General features: G+C 41.7%; 1 protein-coding gene across 5 annotated transcripts in view; it reads left to right on the top strand.

Annotated features, from left to right (window-relative positions):
• The window catches only part of SLC29A1 (solute carrier family 29 member 1 (Augustine blood group)), an 89947-nt gene extending 81210 nt beyond the window's left edge, over positions 1-8737 (top strand). For all 5 annotated transcript variants that reach the window (XM_070932467.1, XM_070932464.1, XM_070932468.1 and 2 more), the window contains 2 exons: positions 6438-6637; positions 6737-8737. In XM_070932467.1, the coding sequence (XP_070788568.1) occupies positions 6438-6637; positions 6737-6848 (312 nt within the window). In that variant the 3' untranslated portion in view covers positions 6849-8737. The remainder of the gene's footprint in view (positions 1-6437; positions 6638-6736) is intronic.
• The last annotated feature ends 3918 nt before the right edge of the window (positions 8738-12655 follow it).

The following is a 12655-nucleotide window of genomic DNA, read 5'->3' as shown; positions in this document are numbered from 1 at the left end:
CAGAGGGGTGGTATACAGTTAAAGGGCTGAAAAAGAAATATTACAGAACCACCCAAGATCTTGAATGAGTATAAAAGAGCCAAAAACCATTTTTATGGGGGCTGGGAGAAATACATCTCCCCACTATTTTATTATAACTTTATTGTCATTGTACGTGTATACACAGTATACCCATACAACAAAATTCATTTAACACCCAAAGACCAGGTCCAACACATATAATAATCCCCAAACACACTTCCACCCACCACAATTCTCCACCCCTAAACCACCCAAACATCCACACAAGAGACCAAGTAATACTGTCCAACAGCTCACTGATGGTGGCCCTTTAGTTCATTGTTGAGTGCAATTATAGCTCTGGGATAAAAAACTATTCAGAAAACGTGTGGTCCAAGTTTTAATTGTTCTGTATCTTCTGCCAGAAGGCAACAGTCCAACAAGATTGTAAGCAGAATGGGAAGAGTCTCTGAGAATGTAATGCAACTTCCTCAAACAGCAAGATTCGAAGATGTCATCCAGGGCTGGTAGCTGGAGTCCAATGATATTCTGGGCAGTTTTAATGATTCTCTGTAGAGCTTTTTTGTCCGCCACAGAGCTGCTCCCATACCATGCAAGAATGGCGTATGTCAGGACACTCAATGGTGCTGCGATAGTAGGACAGAAGTAGATGCCGAGATAGATTTATCTTCCTGAGCATTCTCAGGAAGTACAGCCTTCTTCACAAGCATGTTAGCATTCATAGTCCATGAGAGGTCCTCCGAGATATAAGTGCCCAGAAATTTAAAACTACCCACCCTCTCCACCTCCTCACCATTTATGTACAATGGTAGATGTACATCTATCATTGTACACTTCACCTCAGCATTTGAAACATTATGCCAGCCCTTACCTTTCACGCCAATAGCTTCAGCATAATATTAGTAAAATTGGTTGATTAAGGTTGATTAAGGTTGCAGGGTACAGCAATAGGGCAACTCATTTAAGTCAGTAAACCTCAGCAGGAAACCCATCCCAGTTCCAGTTTCACCTTCTGTATTGGGATAGGTTATGTTGGCTGTTTTCCCTCCTGCCCAGCCTCTCAGGCTTATCCCAACGAGAACGATGGGTGGGTGTGCAGAAAATATGTTTACCAAATTTTCTTTGTGGAAAGTTTGACTCCACACAGATGACGGGTGGGTGGTTTGAGGCTGATGAGCCACACAGATCCTTCCTTTCCTCGGTCTGACACTTCTTCCTGCTGCTTTTTCTCCCTGGCAAAAAGTCTTATATTGTATGTCTGCCACAACATGCATTTGGAAGGAAGGGGAGAGAGGCCTTTTCATCCACTTTAACATCTAAAGTGAGTCTCTGATTATCCAGCTCCAAGGGGAATAGGGCTATTTTTGCAACCAAGCAAAACCTCAGAAAGTCTCATTCTGTTCTCAGAAGTCTCATTGCCCTTCCAGTGAAAATTTCTGAGTTAAATTGGAACTAACAATCTGGGATATGTTTGGCTATGTCACTCTGTTTTTGGAGAAACTTCTTTTTTCTTTTTTTTGGGGGGGGGGGGAAATTGGGACGTTTCAGTGAGACGATAAGAATTGTTTTATTTCTACTCCATTTAAGTAATTACCGTATTTTTCGGAGTTTTTTTTTTTTATTTGATTTATATGCCGCCCTTCTCCGAAGACTCAGGGCGGCTTACAATGTGCTCAGCAATAGCCTTCATCCTTTTGTATATTTATACAAAGTCAGCTTATTGCCCCCACAACTGGGTCCTCAATTTACCTACCTTAGAAAGGATGGAAGGCTGAGTCAACCTTGAGCCTTGGGGAGATTTGAACCCTGCAGTAATTGCAGGCAGCTGGTCTTAATAACCAGCTTAATAACAGGGTGCCTTAAACCCCTGTACTACCAAGGCTCTGTACTACCTGTACCCTGTACTACCAAGTATAAGACATACCTTAGTTTTTGGGGAAGAAAATGGGGGGGAGGGGGAATTCTGCCTACCAGGTATTCATCTGGCTAGTTCCAGCACATTAGTTCGCTCACTGGTTTTGAGGTTGGAGCTGCTTGGGGCTGTGCTTCTAAAGCACAGCTGATTGTTGAAGGGAGCAGCAATTAGAAAAGCAGGCAAAGCATGGAAGATTGCTTCGCTTGTGTTGGTGCTGAAAAACAGCTTCAAAAGCACAGCTGATCCTTGGAGGGAGCTTCAGTGACTAAAGCAGGCAAAGCACGGAAGGGTAAGAGAAGGCAGCAGCTGTTCCAGGTAGCCATTTTGGGCACCGCGCGGGGTTACATTTGGAGTATAAGACGCACCCAAATTTTCAGCCTCTTTTAGGAGGGAAAAAAAGTGCATCTTATACTCCAAAAAATACGGTAGCCTTCAGATAAACATATATAAGGCTGTGTGGCATAATTTGGTTTGCACTCACAGAAAGATGCCATTAGACTTGATAGATGACTCTAGTAAGAAAGCCAAATGGTATGTTACAGAAGATGGCAAAATATTTCTCGTTTAGGGGGCAAATGTGTATGGTTGAGGTAGCTGATTTAAAATAAAACATAAAACCTTTATTTACATTCTTGCATGAAATGATGAGATTGACATAAATTCTCTGTTGATAAAAAAAAACCCTACCTTTAACCTGAATCAGACCATCTAGCCTCATGAGGTCAATTCCATTCTTCTATAACCCCGCTATCCCAAAAGATGTTAAACCTTTGCGATCCTAGAGCAGAGGTCTTCAAGCTTTAAGACTTGTGGACTTCAACTCCCAGAATTCTCCAGCCAGCTATGCCAAGTTTGAAGACCTCTGTCCTAGAGATTCATAGCAGTTGTTAACAGATCTACTTTGACTGGCTATAAGTTTCTAAGGCTTCATGTAAAACAGGAACTTTCAAAATTTTAAATCCCATGTTTTATCAGTAAACTGTGGCCTTTTCCAAAAGCTTACTGATGAAGCAGGGGATCTGAATTCAGAAAGGGCTCCAGTTCTGACATATCCTGAAGTGGATTCTCAGATTTAATGTTCAGATTTAAACTGCAGTTTAATTTGATGCTAACCAGGCCAGAAATACTTTATTTAGCAGAATGAGCTGGGATGTGATCTAGATAGGGGCAAGGAGACAGGTTAACAAGTCCTCTGAAGTTCTGAGTGAGAAATGATCTAATGGTTGCACCGTCCATTTGCCAGAGTTGATGAAAGGACATGTTTTTTAGAGTATCCCATTTGTTTACAGCTGGTGTGTTTTTTTATAGGATTATTTTCGCCCTTCCGATTGGTTCATTACTGGTTTTGTGGAATGATTGTTCAGTGTTTTGTCTGACAGTGACCCAGAAACAAGAAACAGCTGTTCTTTCAATCAGTAATTTTTGTTCAAATATAGAGGAGAGTGGCTGTGGAGGAAGTAGATCTGAAGGAAGCATATAATGAATGAAGAAGACAAGAAAGCCACAATCTGCAACTCCCTGGTCTAACCTCTGCCCAGCAGCCAGCACAGCTCCTCCTATAAGGCCTCTATGATTATAGGATGTGGCCAATGGTATTTTGGCTGGCAGACCCAGCTCTGCAGCCCTCCAAAGTCCAAAAACGCATGAGGAAAAAACTGTTTTCTGATTTATAATCTGAATTATATACTGTACTAAAAGTACTTCTTGAAACATAACGCCGTAAATCAGTAAAAACAGATTAACAAACTAAATACCGCACAATAAATATTAGTATTTGTAAAAACTGTTCAAACTTTTCCCTTCACACACACACACATACAGTTGAGAAAGAGAGTGAAACCTTGTGCAAAGGGAACTTTCAGATTATTTCTCACAAAGAATAATAATATATTGCAATTTAGGAGAAGAACCTTTTAAAATATTCTTCCCTAAATATAAATATCATGTTGGTTGGGCAGGCTTCTAAATTCAGTTAATAAAATAATAATAAAATTTAACCATGACATCATATAAATAGAACAGATATGTCCTTTTGTGTCTAGTCAGAGAAAATCCCTCATCATGTTTTCACTCTGCATATTATTATTTTTTCCTTATTGATACTTAGAGAAACAAACAAAACTGCATGGGCCATATCTCTTGTTTTCCTTTCTCATCAAAGACAGTAACTCTCATCACTTTCAAGTAATTTCTGATGTGGTTTTTTTTTTTTAATCAGAAGATCTCCGTGTAATGAAGTTGAATTCTGGTTGAGGCCTGCAGCACAGTGAGTTGGCAAAGGGAAGAGATGATAAAATGATTCCAGAATTTTGATCTCAAGTGATAGATCTCATTTGAATGCCCACCTTGGAAAAACGCCATGTAAAAAGAAGCCAAAATAATAGGAGTATATTAAGCTACCGCCTCTCTCCTTAATGCACATGTACCGGTAATTGCAGAATAAAATCTGGAGAAGCATTCAAAATAATGGCCTCCCTCCACAGAATGCTTCCTTTCCAATTCTGTTGTTGCCCCAGCATAAGAAAACTCCACTTGCACTTACTTTTCTACACACAGGCAAACACAAGACCCAACTCTCTCCAGGTAGAAAAATTATTTCCAAGCCAGAAATATGAACGGATTGAGATCAAAGTAAATGAGTATTGATTGTGTGGTGATCAGTGAAAACATGTCCCTAATCTTAAAATATTAGCTTCTGCTCTCCTAGTTTAGATATTTCTTAAAGTTACGATCAGTGTGATAAAAAAAAGTAGATAGCACAGTGTTTCTCAACCTTGGAAGCTTGAAGATGAGTGGACTTCAACTCCCAGAATCCCCCAGCCAGCGCTGCTGGCTAGGGGATTCTGGGAGTTGAAGTCCACCCATCTTCAAGCTACTAAGGTTGAGAAACACTGATATAGCATGTGAAGTCCTTGCCAAACAATTCCACACAATCTCCTGTTGGTATAAAAACCAGATAAATGCATTACAGGTAGTCCTTGATGTACAATTGAAATGGGGCCTGCCCATTATGGTCTTAAATCATAATGGTTATTTCATCTTGTGACTGGAACTGATTTTACAACCTTTGTTGTGGGCCGTTATTAAGCAAATACAGCAGTCATAAACCAAGTGTAGTGGTCATTAAGCAGACCCACTGTTCACTGGGGGGCGTTTTTGCTGAAAACTGGAAGTAAAAATCAGTTTTTGGCAAAAACATCATAAATCACATTCATGTTACTGTGGGACATTGTAAACAGCTCTAAATGCTATTTCTAAGCATCGTCAATGCAGTCACATGACCATGGGTGGAGAGGCAGACATCATAAGATCCCATGATGGGATCCATCATGACTTCAAACAGTTGCTGAACAACCAATCATAAGTGATGGATTACCTGCATCCACTAACTCAAGGCATTTTATGGCCTAGGAGCTTTAATTTAATCTTTCAATGGCTGTGAATCATTTGGATGTTACTTAGTCTGTTTTATTAAGTAAAAAATGCCTGACTTGAGTAAACTGCTAACCAGCAGTCTGAGGTAAACCAAACTGGCTTTTCAGTTACAAAAAACACCTAGAAACGGCTTCCTCAGAATTGCATTCCTCAAATGTAATAATATTACAAGAAGCCCAATGTACTCAGAAAACATTTACCTCCTGTTGTGCAAGCTTTTCCTGGGTAAAGCAGCTCAGTGTTTTCCATCTGCAGCATGTGGCATTACATGCAGGGTTCCAGGTGATTCCAATACTTGCAGGGATTTGGATCAAGTAGTAATGGATCAAGTTATAATGCTCAAGTCAAGGATATAGAGAAAGTAAATTCTGAAAGTCTCTTAGTGCCATCGCTAATGGCAGCTACAATAAATGCCGAGTGTTAAACCTTTCCCAATAGGTAATTATAATTTGTTAGTGAAAATTCCCTAGAAGTAGCTACTTCTGCATCTTCTGAATATAAAGCTTGAATGTTCTATCCAGATTAGTTGTTGGAGAGCTGCTCTAAATCTTGTGAAAATAAACAGCTATGATTTTTTAAAGGAGGCTAAGAAAAAAAAAGTATTTTATGTATACTGGATATCTCACATAAAAATGGTTAAGAGTTACTTAAGAGTTGCTTTGTTCTTGACAATGCAGTTTAGGTGTTAAAACATGAATATGTCCTATTATTGCCACATTCTTGGTAAGCATTAATATGACTCCTGTTTTATCATCTGTTAAAGATAACATCTTAGCTGTACCTCTTATCATCAAGACACTAAGAACTGTGGGTCTTTTGAACATAACAAAATTATTAATTACAGAACTGAAAGGGGAAATCTACATTTGATCTACAGCAATGAATTGTCAATATATATATCTTAGTAGCATTTATTTGCTACACTGGGGCAGAGAAGACATTTAAGCAATAAGGACAAATTTTTGTGGAGTTGTGTTCATGATATAATTTTCCAGTCTTCTTTTTATCACAGTGATGTCTAATGTTGATATCGTAATATATTATTCTTGTTCTTCCCTTCCCACAGCCTGGAAAAGAGAGCCGCTTGTTACCCTTCCTGGTGATTATCCGTCTGATTTTCATTCCCCTCTTCATGCTGTGTAACGTGCAGCCCCGCCGTAACCTGCCTGTCATCTTTGCTCACGATGCCTGGTACCTCACCTTCATGCTGTTGTTCTCCATCTCCAATGGTTACTTGGCCAGCCTCTGCATGTGCTTTGGACCCAAGTAAGTGTGGCTTGAGATGAATGAATTGTAAAGAAGGAAAAGCAACTGGTATTTGGACGGCTGGACGTTGTGCTGACTAATTTTTGTTTTTCCTTCTAGGAAGGTGCTGTCTCATGAAGCGGAAACTGCTGGAGCCATCATGGCCTTCTTCCTCTCCTTGGGTCTGGCTTTAGGAGCCATCTTATCCTTTCCACTCTCCTACGCAATCTAATGAAGATATCGTGGGGCATCTCTGGGCAGAAGAGCAGTAGAGTTATATTACCATGGAGTATTTCTTGCCTGGTTCCTGGGAACTTGTTGCCTTAATACCTCTTGGCTTGGAAGAGGACTACTCTCTTACTGACCAGATGGCCTGGCTTCTCCTTGGGTATAAGACCTCCCCCTTCACACACATACACGCACACACACTTTACCAGTGCCAGCTATGAATGATTTACATTGTCTCGATGTGTTCTGCTTCACTATCTGTGGCAAAAGAGAATTGTTCCCAATCCACCTTCCAGCTTTTCAGCTGCTCCTGTGAATTTGTTGAATGTGCTCACGCTTTATTAGTGCTGCCCTACCCTCAAAAGGCAAGACGTTGAAGAAGCTGCTGTACCCCCAAAATGCTCTTCATTAAATGACTCCATGGAAAAGGAGTCCTCTTCTTGCTGCATGTTCAAACTTCTAAAATCCATGGTTTGTGGACATTCAGAATTAGGCAAGAACAGCTCAACAGCTATTACTTGGAGACGGGTGATGGAAAGCGGACCTTGGCTGTTTCCACATTTTTAAGTAGTTTGGACAACAACTTCGGGGCCTTGAAGTACTGGTTACTTTGAAAACGGAAGTATTTTGTATACAAACTGAATACGTCCTTTCTTCTGAAGGCTCACCTTGTCTCTTTTCCAAGATTTTGCATGATCTGGCTCTAGGGAGCAGTGGTAAATGAGCTCATGAACTCTTCAGCATAGTGCAAACGATAAAACAGATCATTCCCAAGCCCGGCTGTTCAGAGCCCCTGCAGTTTTCTGTGCTTTTTCATGAATTTACGAAACTCAGGATTTGCGTATTTGAACTCTGTTTAAAAATGGCAATTTTTTTTCTAAGAGAAAGGTAACAAATAAAAAATAAGGGTGGTGTTTTTTTGGTAAAGCTTGAAGCTGTAATGTTACCTTGTATTTAAATTATTTACTATTGTTAAGTATAAAAGTCCATTTCATATGGGAATACAACAAAGACCAATCATATTAGAAAGTAGTGATTTTCAACATCCTAAAATCAATTGCCTGGCCTTAATATGGTACCATACTATGATTGGTCTTTTTTTTGTGAAGGAAAAATGGAACTAGAGCGCCATCTATTGGTCAACCTTTATATATTGCCATCTCTGGGTCATAATGATACATAATGATCATCTCAATCTAAAAATGTTAGTTTAACGATGATTTGAAGTTATGGTGACCTTGGAAAAAGTGACTGATGACTGGTCCCCAAAATTAGGACTATTGCACATGCAGGCACACCTCCCTGTAGTCACAATTCAAGCAGTTGGCAACTGTCTTGCATTTATGACAGTTGCAGTGTCTTGCAATTTTGTCACTTTCCCAACTAGCTTCCAACAAGCAAAATCAATTGGGAAATTCCAAATTTGTTTAGAGACCATCTGATTCACTTAATAACTACATAAAAAGGGTCATAAAATTAGGTCTAGTCACATGACTCACTTAAGGACTGCATTGCTTAACAACCAAAATTCAGGTCCTAATTGTGGTTGTGAGTCAAGGCTGCATATTTATATATTTAAGAAGTTAAAATACATCAAGTCTTTTGTAAAGCATTTAAATCAGGGGTGTCAAAATCACGTCACATCATTGTCACGTGACGTATCGGGACTTTTCCCCCCCTTTGCTAAACCGGGGGTAGGTGCGGCCAGCACGTGAAGCATCCGGCCCGTGGGCCATGAGTTTGACACCCCTGATTTAAATTGTGTAACATCCCCAAATAGCAAGGAATATAATGCTCCTTTATTTGTTGCTCAGTGGTTTGAATTAAGACAGCAGTTTTGTTATTGGGTTCTGAAATATTTACAGCTAAGCAGAAAGTGGGAAATTTTAAATAAAATGCAGAAGATCTCTGAAAGGCTTACAGTCACCTTTTCTAAACATGACACTAAAAGTGTAGAATGACATCAGTTGTTGGAATCATGGATCTTTTCTTCTTCAATGCTGGAACATAATCGCGTATCTTTAAAAGCATTTACAGGTAATCCCCCAGTTACGAGCATTCCCTTAGCGAATGTTCAAATTTACATGATAAGCGCCCCCTAGTGTTTATGAACAAGGCCCGAAACTACGAATCTTGCAGCACCAAGGCAGTTTTTTGCCCTTAAGAACAACCGCAGAGGCTGCAACAGTGGTGGTATTCAGCCACTTCTATCCGGTTTGGACGAACTGGTGGCAGCGGCTGCGGGAAGCTCTGCCCACCCGCTCAGACGTAATCACGTCCCATTTATCCACGTTTTTGATGCTCTGCATATGCATGGAAGGCCCTCTGCGCATATGCGCGCGCTCACATTTGTGAACCGGTAGCGAGGGTAAGTGAATACCACCCCTGCTCTGCAACATTCGTCCTGAACATTGCCGGCCGAAATGAGCTTCTGAGGGGCGAATTCGGTCCTCCGGTGCTACATTTGGCCCTCCATGAGCCTCCCTTGGCCCATTGCAGGCTGAAATGGATCTGGTGCTCTGTTTGGCCCTCCGTGTGCCTCTCCCGGCCTGTTGCAAGCCGAAATGGAGCTTCCAGGGGTTCCGGCCCTTGGAAGCTGCATTTCAACTTGTAACGGGCCAGGGGAGGTCCACAGAGGGCCGAACAGTGTCAGAGGGCTGGATTCGCCCCTCAGAAGCTCCATTTTAGCTGGCAACCTACAAGGAGACTGCTTGCTAGATCTTCACAAGGTAAGTGACCCAGCATGGCAGGTTGGGGGGGAAAGCAATTGTGGGGAGCATGAGGTATTTCTGTGGGTCGGGGTAGCCTTGAGTGGTCTTAGGCAGGTGGCCTGTTCCATCAGTAGGGCCCCCCCCACCATGGCCTTCCCCACCCTGAAATACCTCATGTGTACTTAACGAGCCTTGCATTCGATTAGTGAATGCATGGGCAAAAGGAGGGAGTGATCCCATTTAAGGTACAAAATTCACTCCCTTGAATCCTCGGATTACAAATGGGCAGGCTCCATTTCATTTGTAATTCGGGGGCTACTTGTAATGGGATATTTAGGAAGCAATTATATCTTTCAGCCTTATTTGCCTTACAGAGGATAAGTTATGAAAGGTGTTCACATAATGATGACTGGCCCTTTGGTTATTTTATTGGCCACAAGCATTATTTTTCCTGCATAGCATATAGAGGGCACTGTCTTCAATAACAGTGATACCCATGAAAGTAAGATAGTTGGAGCCCTATGAATTTCTTTAATGCAAGGGTATTTTTGCTTAATTTAGAGGGGGGTATAATGATATAAACAGTATAATAAATTGAAGGATGTTAGTGAAAACAGTTAACCTAATGAATTCACCCATCCCCTGGTGTCCCCACATTGGTTGCCATAGCAGGGTCTTGAGGGATCTTTGAAAGTTCAGGAGATAACGAGGCCAAAAACTAATCTTTTGGAGAGAAGATTCTACAATCACAGCAGGCACCACAGCAGGAAAGGTTTCTTTCATAGGGCCTGCCAAATGCAGCTCCTTAGAATAGGAATAGGAATAGAATAGAATAGAATTCTTTATTGGCCAAGCGTAATTGGACACACAAGGAATTTGTCTTGGTGCATACGCTCTCAGTGTACATAAAAGAAAAGATACATTCATCAAGAATCATAAGGTACAACACTTAATGATAGTCATAGGGAACAAATAAGCAATCAAAAACAGTCAATATAAATCGTAAGGATACCAGCAACAAGGTTACAGTCATAGAACGTCATATACAGTCATATAGAAACAATGGAAGCTGTAACATGCCTATTGGATCCGGTGGGATGGGCAGATAAAATCAGGAAGAGGCAGTCCCTCAAATAAGCATGATATATAAAGAAAAATTGGCTATAAATATGTTGGAATTTTTTTTGCCATAAAGTTCCACTGTTCCACTGTTATGTGATAGTGAACTTAAATGTGAGTTTGGTTTAACTCTCCTCAGTTTAACCAACTAAGATATTTAGAATTTAGAGTATTGATCCTGATGCTAATGCTATTTCACAAGTTGTTAATGCTGAAATCAGAAAACTGGCACAAAGTTCCATTCACTAGCTCCTTTTCCTGTCATCTTGGTAAGAGAGAAAAGGGGAGAAAAGCTGTTCCCTCCCTCTTCCCTCCACTTTTCATGCTCATTGCAACCTTCCTTGGTTCTTCCTCTTCCACTAGGTGTCAGCAGTGAAAAATGCAACAATCCTCTCCTTAAAAGTTTGGCATGGCTGACTCCGACAGTCTTTTAACACATTCAAGTTGTCCAAATGAGAGGTTGTTACTGCAGAAATACTCCACAAGGGTAACTTGTTGCTTGAGCTATTTCTGAACCTGGGTCTCCTGGTCTTCTGAAAGTCCAAATGACCAGAAGGCCAGTACACCTAGGCCCAGAAGCTGCCTAGCTGATGGAGTAGAAGCAGGGTATGGAATGAAGCTCCTAGCAGTCCGCCCACCAAGCAGCCTACTGAGCACTTTTGAATAGCACTTTACTGGGCCTAAAAGGTTTATTCTACCCTCACTGTAACCGTCTAAGGGGGTAATCAGCCACACGTGGCTGCAGTCTCATGGACTAAGCAAAATGTCTTTACATGACAAGCACTTCAAAGCTGCTATCAGATTATCTGCTATGATAGATGAATTTCTTGGAACTATTCAGTGTCATGGTGATACCATGCCCATGTAGGAACCAGTTTCCAAAATACCAATCACAATCACTCCACACACATACATAAACTTCTTATTAGTCTTTTTTCCAAAATTACTTGTATAGGGATTATTCTCTATACCATTTATGTTGTTTTGCATTTTCTGTTATGATTGCATCAAGGAGGTAAACCAATTTTGTTGTATATATTATGTAAGGTAAAGGTAAAGGTAAAAATTCCCCTCGCACATATGTGCTAGTCGTTCCCAACTCTAGGGGGCGGTACTCATCTCCGTTTCAAAGCTGAAGAGCCAGCGCTGTCCGAAGACGTCTCTGTGGTCATGTGGCCGGCAACTAAATGCCAAAGGCGCACAGAACGCTGTTACCTTCCCACCAAAGGTGGTCCCTATTTTTCTACTTGCATTTTTTATGTGCTTTCGAACTGCTAGGTTGGCAGAAGCGGGGACAAGTAACGGGAGCTCACCCCATTACGCAGCACTAGGGATTCGAACCACTGAAGTGCTGACCTTTCGATCAACAAGCTCAGCATCATAACCACTGAGCCACCACGTCCTATTAGGGCCTGCCTAATAAGTTGCTCCAAGCACTTAGGAGTTGCAATGCAATTACCTGTTTAAGAGACAGGAACAAGAAGTGGGGTTATTGTTCCTCACTTTTGCCCCTTTATTTTATGGCTCAGGTCAGTAGTGGGTTGCTCCCGGTTTAGCCCGGTTCGGCCGAGCTGGTAGGTCACCGAACCGATTCTCTTTCTTCGGGAGTTGGGCCCTCCCGCCTGCCCCCGTGTTATTCCGACCTTATATTTCTTCTTTTTTCGCCCAGCTGAGAAGTGCGGCAGAGTGGATTGCCACACCTCAGCTGGGCAGATTCGCAACATGCTTGCGCAAAGCTCAACTTTGGCACGCATGCGAGCGAAGGCAGCATGTGCGCGGCGATGGCACGCAAAGCGCACAACCGAAGAGGCGATCGCACGCAAAGCGTGTGCACAAAGAGAACCAGTAGTAAAGCCGGTTAGAAGCCACCCCTGGCTCAGGTTGACATTCCAACTGTACTGACGGGGCTACAAGATAAAGAGGGCAGACGGGCAGCATCCCATTGAACCTCAAGATAGGCGAGGTTGGGAAATGAAGCGCC

Source organism: Pituophis catenifer, unplaced genomic scaffold (assembly GCF_029215685.1).
Source record: "Pituophis catenifer annectens isolate HBS135680 unplaced genomic scaffold, rPitCat1.0.hap2 SCAF_1, whole genome shotgun sequence".
Classification (NCBI taxonomy): domain Eukaryota; kingdom Metazoa; phylum Chordata; class Lepidosauria; order Squamata; family Colubridae; genus Pituophis; species Pituophis catenifer.
This window is presented reverse-complemented; position numbering and strand designations above follow the sequence as displayed.